Below are 11,647 nucleotides of genomic sequence, written 5' to 3'. Positions count from 1 at the left end.
TCCCTTCATGTTTATTATTCATTCAATGATGACTTTTGTCTTGAATTACCTTTTGAAAATGTTCACCAATTTTTTCTTCTATTATTCATTCTGTAAGATTTATCAGTACTGTATACATCAAACTCACCCAATGTGTGGCACTTGATGAGTGTTAGCCTTCAATTTAATGTATCCTAACATGTCATTTCAACCATATCTTTCACATTTGTGCTGTTTAATACTCATTTTCTTACTCATATTCTTTTTGTTATTATAAATGTCCTATTGCTCACCTTTAAAGTTTAGGTCAGAAATGCTCTGAGATCTGTTTTTGTGTGTAGGGTGAGTGGCAATTGAAGTTCTTTTTCCAATGTGACTAGCAAATATCAGTTCTTTCTGAAACTTTAAGTATTAAATTATTTCTATGACTTATTCTAACTTTTCATTGCCTCTCCCAGGTTAGCATCATCTGATGGTCAAGGATCATTTTGCTACACAGCATACTGTTAAATCTCCCCATCAACCTGTCCATGATGAGGGCTTTGCAATCCCACAGGTGCATGCAATGGAAGTTACTCTTGCAATCGAACATTATTTGAAGATGGTGATTTCACTATAATGCTCAGACTGGCTTTAAACTTCTGGGATCAAGTGAGTCTCCTGCCTCATCCCCACAGCTAGCAAGCACATACAGGTGCTTCCCACTGTGCTTGGGCACAACTATTTTCAATGAGTCTTTTTGCTCAGAGGAATGACTGTTGCCATATGTAAAGGACATTGTGCTGAATGACAAAATGCCCTCCAGGAATGGGACAATAGGCATGATGTTCTTATTACAAACTGCTATTGGAATTCTGGGAAACTTCTCTCTTCTTTATTATTATTTAGTCCATTCCTGGAATGACTGTACCTTAAGGTCCACCGATATGATTCTCAGGCACCTGATGATAGCCAACTCCTTGGTCATTCTCTCTAAAGGAATTCCCCAGACAATCAGAGCTTTTGGCTTGAAATATTTTCTTAGTGATTTTGGTTGCAAACTTATTTTGTATATTCAGCGAGTGGGCAGGAGTGTGTCCATTTTCATCACCTGCCTCTTGAGCGTCTTCCAGAACATCACCATCAGCCCCATGAACTCCTGTTGGAAGGATCTCAAAGGAAAAGCTCCAAAGTACATTGGCTTCTCCATTTCCCTCTGCTGGATCCTGTACATGTTGGTGAATTCCATTTTTCCTCTCTATGTACTTAGCAAATTGAGTAGCAAAAACTTGACAGATAAAAGAGATCATGGGTACTGTACTTCGGCAGGTCATGACAAAATCACAGACTCATTATATCCAGCGTTGTTTGTATTTCCTGAAGTTGTCTTTTCCTTGCTCATGATCTGGTCCAGTAGCTCCATGGTTCTCCTTCTGTATAGGCACAAACAGCGAGTTCAGCACATTCACAGCATCAAAGTTTCCCCCAGAACATCCCCAGAGTCCAAAGCCACCCAGAGAATCCTTGTCCTGGTGGGCACCTTTGTGACTTTCCACACCCTCTCCTCCCTATTAAGTGTTCATATTGCTCTATTTTCCAAACCTACAGGGTGGTTGGTGAACACCAATGAGCTAATATCAGTGTGTTTTCCCATGGTCAGCCCCTTTATTCTCATGAGCCATGAGTCCACTGCCTGCACTCTATCCAGGCTCTGCTTTGTCTGTACAAAAACCACAAAGACTTGCTGGTGCTGTGGAAAACATCTATTATAACAGCGACTTGGGAGACTGAGACAAAAGGATCTCAAGTTGAAGGCCAGGCTCAACAATTTAGCAACACTCTGTATCGAAAATAAGGCTTAGGATGAAGCTCAGTAGCACAGCACCCATAGGATTAATATCCAGTATCAAAATATAAGTAAAATGTAGCCTAATGTTACTATAAGTACATACATTGCATGTTTTTACATGATGTTTCATCATTTTTCACACTCAAAGCACCAATACAGAAATAAAGGAAGAGTCACATGACTTTCTGACCCTAAAAGGCAGTGTGGCCTTCAGCTGGTAGTGGCACCCAGGTGGCCATGTTGGAGGGGAACAGAGATGGTGGTACTCACCCTATGCAGAGCATCCTACACGCAGCAATCCTAGTTCATGTTCTTGAGGGAAACAGAATGAAGTCATTCCCAGTCCTTCCTGTGCAGCGTCCACCTGGGCCACTCCACACACCCAGACTGCACTTGGCAGGAGGGAGGAAGGCTGGTGGGAGCACAGTGCTCCTGCTGCCTGCTATGCCACAAGGAAGGAAGCCCTGGGTTCTCACCTAGGAATCGCACCTCTCCTGCTGGAACTTGTACAAGAGTTGTAGCCTAATTCCACACTCAGAGTTGGTGAAAATGTGCTCAACTGTTATTCAAAATGGAAAGGTAGATGATCACATTTTTATTTCACTCTTATGAAGGAGCTGTTATTGCAGCTCAATGGTAATAAAATTGTGTATTTAGGCTAGATTGTATTATTAGAAGAACCAATTTATGCATAAACATGTCCATTAACTCTAACATTTTTATTGGATATTTGAATTTTTGCCAGCAAATCTGATTGTTGTTCTTGTTGTATACCATTGGTAGTTGACAAGAAATATGGAGGAAAACTGAAAACCTTAATTAGTGGTGGGATTATAGATGACATATCTTAACATGTGAATATCAGATCAGAGTCATAGGGCTCAGACTTCTCTTTAGACAAGAGCTCAGTAGAAAGCTAATAGCTGACTTTTAAAACAGTGTATTAGGCTGGGGTTATAGATGAGTGGTAGAGCACTTGCCTAGCAAGTACAAGGCCCTGGATTCCATCCCCAGTGACAGAGACACAAAAACAAACAGGGTAACTACATGTGTCTGGTTTCTCAGAAGTGAACATCCTTAGGGGCATCTCTGGGTTAATGATGATTGCCTTTGGTGGAGACTCCAAAATGTGAAGCCATAAATCCAAGTTTTCTTCACCGTATGAAATATGAAAAACCATAATTTGAGAGGAGTTACCACTTGAGTCAGACCTCACCAGACTGAAGGTTCTGTCTGGTCAACACAGCATCATATATATGGTGAGAATTTTGGACTAAGAAGGCAGAGATCCACATGCAAAATAATGATTTTCCCCTCATGGTCAATGCAGGCAGTTTATGTCACTTTTATGGAGAAAGTGGTGTTATTCACTTCCCTGAACCTCACTGAAAAGAGAATGAGATAATTTAAAGCTTGAAATTAACTCCTTGGTTATTCCCAACAATTTATTATTTGTTCCAGGTCATGATCCAATCACCTCAGATAGTCATGTCAGGGTTTTATGGTTCAAATATGAGTTTTCTGACAAATCTTCTGTGTTACTGAGGGAGTGTGCACAGGTGAAATAATTGGATTATCAGTGCTATAAATGAATAGGTCCCTCCACATTTGAGTGGACTAATGGGTGGCAACTCTAGGCATGTGGACAAGGGCTGGGGGAATTACATCACTGGGGCTTGCCTTTAAGGTTTGTATTTGTTCCTGAAACTTTTAAATCTCTCTCTTTGCATCCTAGCCTCCTAGATGTGAGACAATTTTGTTTGCCATGCCCTTCCACAATGATCTTCTCCATTGTTGGGTGTGTGGGAGACCTTGCCTTTAGCTTTTATTTCTCCCATCAGGTTTCTCCCCACTGAAGTTAAGCTTCTGTCTCTCCAGAAGAACATTACTTAATCCCTTACCCACTCCTACTCTCCAAAGGGCATCAAGTAGAAGGGCACCAGAGTCAAAAGTTTTCTCGACCAATCCCCGTGAAACACAGTGTCTGCTCACCTGTTCCCGAGTCACCCTGCCAATCAGCACCCACGACGTCACCAAAGCAACCCTTCTTAAGCTGAGGCTGCTGCTCTCTTCCTCTCCTTTTCTTCCCCTTCAGGCAGCCCCCAATAAAGTCTCTTGGTTGAATTTCCATCTCAGTTGACTCACTCACCTTCTATCCCTCTCCTCAGATTCACAGCAATGGAGTTGGCCAAGCACAAACTAAATTTCTAAAACCATGAACCAACATAAAAATTTCCTCATCTTGGTAGTTTCCAGGTATTTTGGTCTCAGCAGTGAAAAGCTAACACAGAATTGGTACTGAGAAGTGGGGTCCATGCTGTGACTGGTAAAACCATGTCATCCCCAAGACACTAGAACTGCTATATGTAAGGAGTTTGAAAAAGATTGGAGACACAGCATTGTCACAAGGCATCCATGAGCTGTGTGTGTGAACTATTATGCATAGTAGCCAAATGAGGGCATAGGCTTGGCTCTGCAAACTCTGTCAGGGTGTAATCCTGTGATGCAGGTGTGCCTACCCCCTGCTCTGCCTAACATCCCACACAGCACCTGAGATGGGTGTGGCTTGCCAAGATGTCAATCAATCTGCTGACCACAAGACATCAGGAAGCCAACCTCCACCCTTGAATCCTTATCCCTGCCTCTGATGTCCCTACTATAAAATAAAGGAAACATGGGTTCACACTCTCTTTCCAGAGTGGAAGCTGACCCTTAAGGTCACTGAGCCATCCCACCCTTGGTTTAAACTAAAAATCAAAGGCCAAATGTTTTCTTTGATATGAGGATGCTGACTCATTATGGCGATGGGGTTGGGGGAGCATGCAAGGAATGGAGAGTCTATAGATAGGACAAAGGAGAGGGAGGGGAAAGGATGGGGCAAGGAAGTAGGAATGGTGTTGGAAGGAGTTAGACATCATTACCCTAAATACATGTATGAAGACACGAATGGTGTGAAAATGCTTTGTGTACAGCCATTGAATTGAAAAATTGTGCTCTATATGTGTAATATAAAATGAATTTCATTCTACCATCATGTATAACAAATTAGAATGAATAAATATTTTAATAAAAATAAACTCAGTTAAAACAAAGCAAACAAAACAACAATGAAAAAAAACTGTTCTCTGTGTTGCGTGATTTTTTGTCACTTTCTTAGCTTAATGTTGAAGCCAGCTCTTTTAAACCCAGTTCATCTCATCTGTGCAGATTGTGGTTGAGACGGAATGGAGATGAAAAGATGGTTATAAATGGAGCTGCATTCTGGTGCAAACTCAGAAGATAGAAGTGCTGCTAGGAGTGCAGACTGTAAGGACTGTGTGCATGAAACCTCAAAGAGGAATAAAGAGTGGAAATTTGGCTGGAAGGCATGTGTGTTATATTTTGCTCATTTCCTGAGACTTTGTGTGGGGCCAAATTTTATGATGATGTACTATTGAAATTGGTGGGGAATGTTTCCAGGCACCACAACATTCAGGCATTGGCAAGGGTGTAGCAGACTGGGAGAAGCAGGAGCAGAAAGTAGAATGGAAGGACTTTTTAAAACTTGCAGTTTTGTCAAAAAATCAAATATAAAATTGACACCAATAAAAGGTGTGGCTATTGAAGAGATTACTGCCGATAAAGAAAAATTAAGTACTTTGCACAGAGATAATGGGGAAATTCCTTGGTGGCATCTCAGGAATTAGCAGGACAAACCCATATGAGGTTCAGGGGTGTGAAAAATAAAACTCTATTGAGAATACATCATAGGGACAATGTTCCCATGCAGGGATTCTTAGGAAATTATTTTCATAGGACGTTATTCACCATGCTCACCTGTCCAGGCATTTAGAGGTTGTTGCAGCCACAGTCCAATAAGGCCCAGCTGTTGGGAATGTTTGGTGTCATCCATGAGAGAAGGCATGGTAGGAATGCAGGATGATGGAATTGAGAGATCTTGGAGGCACGTATTGAGATTTAAAAGGAAGACATAGAGGACAGGCAAAGTGTAGCAGGGCTGGAATCCAGTGAGGCAGCCTCTGATAGAGCAATGCACTAAGCTGAAAAGGTTAAACAGAAGTTGGAATGAAGATCCCTGAATTAGGGGCTGGGGTTGTGGCTCAGCGTTACAGCACTTGCCTAGTACGCATGAGGCACTGGGTTCCACCCTCAACTCATATAAAAATAAATTAATTAATTAAAGTTATTTTGTCCACCTACAACTAAAAAAAATATTAAAAAATAGATCCCTGGATTAAGAGATGCCAGTAATGTGCAATGTCTGCTGAGATAAGCTGCTAGCTATGGACAGAGCCAGTCTAAGAGAGGCCATGTGGTTGGCAAATGGCAAGTCCCCCAGGACAGAGGTACACAAACCCTTTTAGATAACATTTTATTGCCATTTACCTGAGATATATAGGAATTATTTTCCAGCTGTGTTTTGCTCTCATCCCTTCTTTTTATTCCCTTATTCCTCCCTTTTGGAATGGAAAAGTTTACTATGTGCCATTATATATTGAATGTATAGGACTTCCTTTTGGTTTTCACAGGGGCTCATTGCCAAGAGCTGGTCTTGAGTCTGGGATGAGACTGTAGACTTGGATTTTTGACGATGCTGAAACTGTTGATTATGGAAACTCTTGGAGGTGAGTTAAATGCACTTTGTATTGTGACATGGACATGAGCTGATGAGGGCCAGAGGTGGAATGTTTTTGATTGAATATGAGGCATCTCCCAAGATCTCCTGTGTTAACGCAGGGGTACTTTAGGGTAAAATGATGAGATTACAAAACCTCTGCCCTAATCAGTGCATCCAAATTTGAAATAATTGAGTAGTAACTATTGGTAGTTGGGACATGGTTGGAGGAAGGAGGTCACTGAGGCATGACTTTGGGCTTTATATTTTTGTCCCTGGCACCTTTACCATTCTCTTCTTCTTGACTTCCATTAGGCAAGCTGCTTTTCTCACTGTGCTCCAATATCATGATCTTCTGCCTCATCTCTGGCTCACAGCAAAGGAACTGGCCAGCCATGGACTGGTCCTCTCACACAGTGAGACCCAAGTAAATATTTCCTCTTAGAAGTTGTTCCTGTCAGGTTTTGTGATTACATATACAAAAAGATGTAAAGTAAGAATTATAATAATATAGGTCCTAGTCTACACACACTAATTTACACTGTCAGAAATGCAAATATGTATATGCAGGGACTCACATTCAAATACACATATACAATCACATGCTTATGTTCATACAGTCCCTCACATACAAAGATTCTCTACCATTTTCAATCATTTATGCAGAAATTTGGCACATACACCCTCACCACTCATATTCATAATACCCCCAATGATATTAACATTCATATTCTTACAACTTATGTAGTCATCAGGCATGTATCTTGATGACCTGTCCATATACAGAAGAGTTACGTATCTACAACTCTGGGTGATAGAGCGCCTGCCATCATTTTAATCATTCTCCTACCCATAAAAATGTCCTATAGGAATAAAGTAACACATAACTCTGTTTATCAACTTTCCCTCCCTGTGATGAAGTCCCCAAGATAATCAACTCAGAAAGGGAAAATGGTCATTTTGACTTATAGCTCTGGGAGGTCCATTCCATGTCCCATTGGTTCCATTACTTTGGCACTGGCAAGGTGGCACATGATGGTGAGGGTTTATGGCAAAGCAAAACCATTCACCTCAGCAGGCAGGAAGCAGATAGGAAGAGGAAGTGCCAGAATCCCAGTCTTCCTCAGGGGCACTAGCTAGAGACTGAAGACCTCCCACTGGGTCCCCCATCTTAAAGAGTCCACCCTGGGAACAAGGCCTTTAACACACTGATCTGTGGGGACATTCAACATCCAAACTTCAGGCACAGCCTTAAAAACTGGTATGAGTGTGAGCACCTAACTGTTATGAGTGTGAGCACCTAACACCAAGAAATCTGGTGAGAAGGACACAGTGTTTGCAGGAGAGACACAGCTTGGGTGGAGGACAGTGGGATCAAGAAGGGTAAAGGGACAGGGAGTTGGTGGGTAAGAGGGTGAGGCAGACCGTCTGTGGCATGGTGCATAGAGAGCAGGAGAGGATCTGAAAGGAAAAGAGATGGTGTTACATGAAGCTGAGGGGTCAATGTGCATTACAGGGAATGAAGATATGGGGCAAAGTGCAGGGAGAAGATTTAAGGGCATGGAGCACTGCAGATGCCAAGGAGGGGAGGGCAGGATTTATGAGAGTAAAGAAGGAAGTGGGGATGGGGAGATATTGGGCAAAAGGGTGAAAGTCGGTGGTTTGTAGAAGTCACAGCAGAAGTTTCATGAGGGGTTTAGGAAACAAGGTGTTGTAGGGGTGATTGGCATGTTTGGGGCAGGAACTGCACAGTGGTTGATGGAAAAAAATAATCTGTGGTATTCCCCTTGGTTTAATAATATTTCATTATTAATCACAAATTCATGACAGTTTCCTTTGTTTTTTCACTTCATTCAGCATAAAATCAAAAGCTCCAGCTTCTACTGACATGTCTCTTGTACTGAAATGTCCTCCACAAAACCTGCTACATCACTGATGGTTGCAGTAATGTAGCTGTCATGCCCAGGAGCTCTTAGCCTGATATCCATGAGGACTCCATTTCTATCCTAAACTATTTATCAGAGATTAGTATTCCATGTTCCATTATTCAGGACCAAATAATAATTTTGAATAATTCCTTTAGAGATTCTACTATACTTTTATTTCTGCAGTGACAACAAATGAGTATTTCTGCTATGGAATTAAATCTTTGTTGATAAGGGTTATTTATCCATTTATTTATTTTAAATTTAAAAAGTACATAATTTTGTAACTTGTATACTGATTCCTCAAAAACAGTTTTGCTCATTTAATTTTAAAATTATTTTTAGAGCATTAGAGTTATACACAACACTAGGGCTCATTGAACCTTTTGCTCCACTACTTGAATTTACCAACATGGACACCAAGAAATCTGGAGGAATGCATGATCATTTAGCTTATTGGAATTGCTGACAAAGAGGCTTATATCTGATCCAGTATGTGGACCCCACATCAGATGGTCAAATGTTTGCACCAATTTTAACACCCCATTGCCAATTCATGAGATACCTGGCCTATCTTCATTCTTCCAATTGTGGTATTTCCTACCATTTTATTTTAGATTCTGGTGGTGTGTGCTTATACTGAGGAGTTGTTTAAATAATGATGTGGAACTCCCTCCCTCATGTTTATTATTAATTTATTCAATGATGATTTTTGCTTTGAAATACCTTTTGAAAATGTTCACCAATTTTTTTCTTCTATCATGCATTCTATAAGATGTATCAGCACTGTATACACCAATCTTACCCAGAGTGTGGCACTTGATGATCAGTAGCCCTCAATTTAATGTATCCTAACATGTCATTTCAACCATATGCTTCATGTGTCTGTGCTGTTTAATATTCATTTTTCTAACTAAGAACACAGAAATATTCTTTTTGTTATTACAATGTCCTAATGCTCACTTTTAAAGTTTAGGTCAGAAATGCTCTGAGATCTGTTTTATTGTATGGTGTGAGTGGCAATTGAATTTCTTTTTCCGATGTGACTAGCAAATATCAGTTCGTTCGGAAACTTTAAATGTTAAATTCTTTCTATGCATTTGTTCTCACTTTTTATTGCCTCTCCCAGGTTAGCATCATCTGATGGTCAAGGCTCATTTTTCTACAAAGCATACTGTTAAATCTCCCCATCAACCTGTGCATCTTGAGGGCTTTGCAATCCCACAGGTGCATGCAATGGAAGTTACTCTTGGCATCAAACATGATTTGAACATGGAGATCTCACCATGTTGCTCAGACTGGCTTTAAATTTCTGGGATCAAGTGAGTCTCCTGCCTCATCCCCACAGCTAGTAAGCACATACAGGTGCTTCCCACTGTGCTTGGGCACAACTATTTTCAATGAGTCTTTTTGTTCAGAGGAATGACTGTTGCCATATGTAAAGGACATTGTGCTGAATGACAAAATGGCCTCCAGGAATGTGACAATAGGCATGATGTTCTTATCACAGACTGCTGTTGGAATTCTGGGAAATTTCTCTCTGCTTTATTATTATTTAGTCCATTCCTGGAATGACTGTACCTTAAGGTCCACAGATATGATTCTCAAGCACCTGATGATAGCCAACTCCTAGGTCATTCTGTCTAAAAGAATTCCCCAGACAATCACAGCTTTTGGCTTGAAATATTTTCTTAGTGATTTTGGATGCAAACTTATTTTGTATATTCAGCGAGTGGGCAGGAGTGTGTCCATTTTCATCACCTGCCTCTTGAGCATCTTCCAGAAAATCACCATCAGCCCCATGAACTCTTGTTGGAAGGATTGCAAAGGAAAGGCTCCAAAGTACATTGATTTCTCCATTTCCCTCTGCTGGATCCTGTACATGGTGGTGAATTCCATTTTTCCTCTCTACATGCTTAGCAAATGGAGTAGGAAAAACACAACAGAGAAAAGAGATCATGGGTACTGTTATGTAGGTTGTGACAAAGTCATAGACTCGTTATATGCAGCATTATTTGTATTTCCTGAAGTTGTCTCTCCGTGCTCATGATCTGGTCCAGTGGCTCCATGGTTCTCCTTCTGTACAGGCACAAGCAGAGGGTTCAGCACATTCACAGCATCAAAGTTTCCCCCAGAACCTCCCCTGAGTCCAGAGCCACCCAGAGAATCCTTGTCCTGGTGGGCACCTTTGTGACTTTCCACACCCTCTCCTCCCTATTAAGTGTTCATATTGCTCTATTTTCCAGCCCCAAAAGGTTGTTGGTGAACACCAATGAGCTAATATCAGTGTGTTTTCCCATGATCATCCCCTTTATTCTCATGAGCCGTGAGTCCACTTCCTGCACTCTATCCAGGCTCTGCTCTTGCTGGGTGCTGTGGAAAACATCTATTATCCCAGGAACCTGGAAGACTGAGACAAAAGAATTACAAGTTGAAGGCCAGGCTCAACTATTTAGCAACACCCTATCTCAAAAATAAGGATGCAGATGAAGCTCAGTAGCAAGGCATCCATGGGCTTAATCCACAGTATTAAAATATAGGTAAAATGTAGCCTAATCTTACTACCAGTATATATAGATTGCATGTTTTTTATATGATGTTTCATCATTTTTCACACTCAAAGTACCAATATAGAAATAAATGGAAGAGTTACATGACTTTCTGACCCTAAAGATAGTGTGACCTTCAGCTGGTAGTGGCACCCAGGTGGCCATGGTGGAGGGGAGCATAGCTGGTGGTTCTCACCCTATGCAGAGCATCCTACAGGCAGCAATCCTAGTTCATGTTCTTGAGGGAAATGGCATGGAGTCATTCCCAGTCCTTCCTGTGCAGCTTCCACCTGGGCCACTCCACACACCCAGACTGCACTTGACAGGGGGGAGGAAGGCTGGTGGGAGCACAGTGCTCCTGCTGCCTGCTGTGCCACAAGGAAGGAAGCCCTGGGTTCTCACCTAGGAATCACACCTCTCCTGCTGGGACGTGTACAAGAATTGTAGCATAGTTGGTGAAAAATGGAAAGATAGTTGATCACATCTCTATTTCACTCTTATGAAGTACCAGTTATCACAGCTCAATGGTAATAAATTTGTGTATTTAAGCTAGATTGTATTCTTGTTGGTATAGGCAGGATCCTGAGAAGTGCAGAAGCAGGTCCCACTGAAAAACCAGCCTGTACCTCAGAGCAAAGCCTGTCCAAGGAAGGGAGCATGACCCTTGTCCTTGGAAAGACCCACAGAGCACTCCTAGGCACATACCCACCCTTCTGAGTTGTTTATCTACAAATAACAGTAGAGATCTGCA

The 11,647-nt window shown here is 41.5% G+C and overlaps 1 protein-coding gene and 1 pseudogene across 1 annotated transcript; both read left to right on the top strand.

Moving 5' to 3' along the window:
- Nucleotides 1-699: 699 nt before the first annotated feature.
- LOC124107769 (vomeronasal type-1 receptor 4-like) lies at nucleotides 700-1,730 on the top strand. Its single transcript, XM_046465974.1, has one exon. It carries the CDS (start codon nucleotides 774-776, stop codon nucleotides 1,728-1,730), a length of 957 nt encoding a protein of 318 aa, XP_046321930.1. The 5' UTR covers nucleotides 700-773.
- Nucleotides 1,731-9,771: 8,041 nt separating this feature from the next.
- On the top strand, nucleotides 9,772-10,825 carry LOC124107768 (vomeronasal type-1 receptor 4-like; annotated as a pseudogene).
- The last annotated feature ends 822 nt before the right edge of the window (nucleotides 10,826-11,647 follow it).

Source organism: Marmota monax, unplaced genomic scaffold (assembly GCF_021218885.2).
Source record: "Marmota monax isolate L192 unplaced genomic scaffold, Marmota_monax_Labrador192_F-V1.1 WCK01_AAM20220418_F8-fsc00160, whole genome shotgun sequence".
NCBI classification, from domain to species: Eukaryota; Metazoa; Chordata; class Mammalia; order Rodentia; family Sciuridae; genus Marmota; species Marmota monax.
The sequence above is the reverse complement of the archived record's forward strand: the minus strand, read 5'-3'. Positions and strand labels throughout refer to the sequence as shown.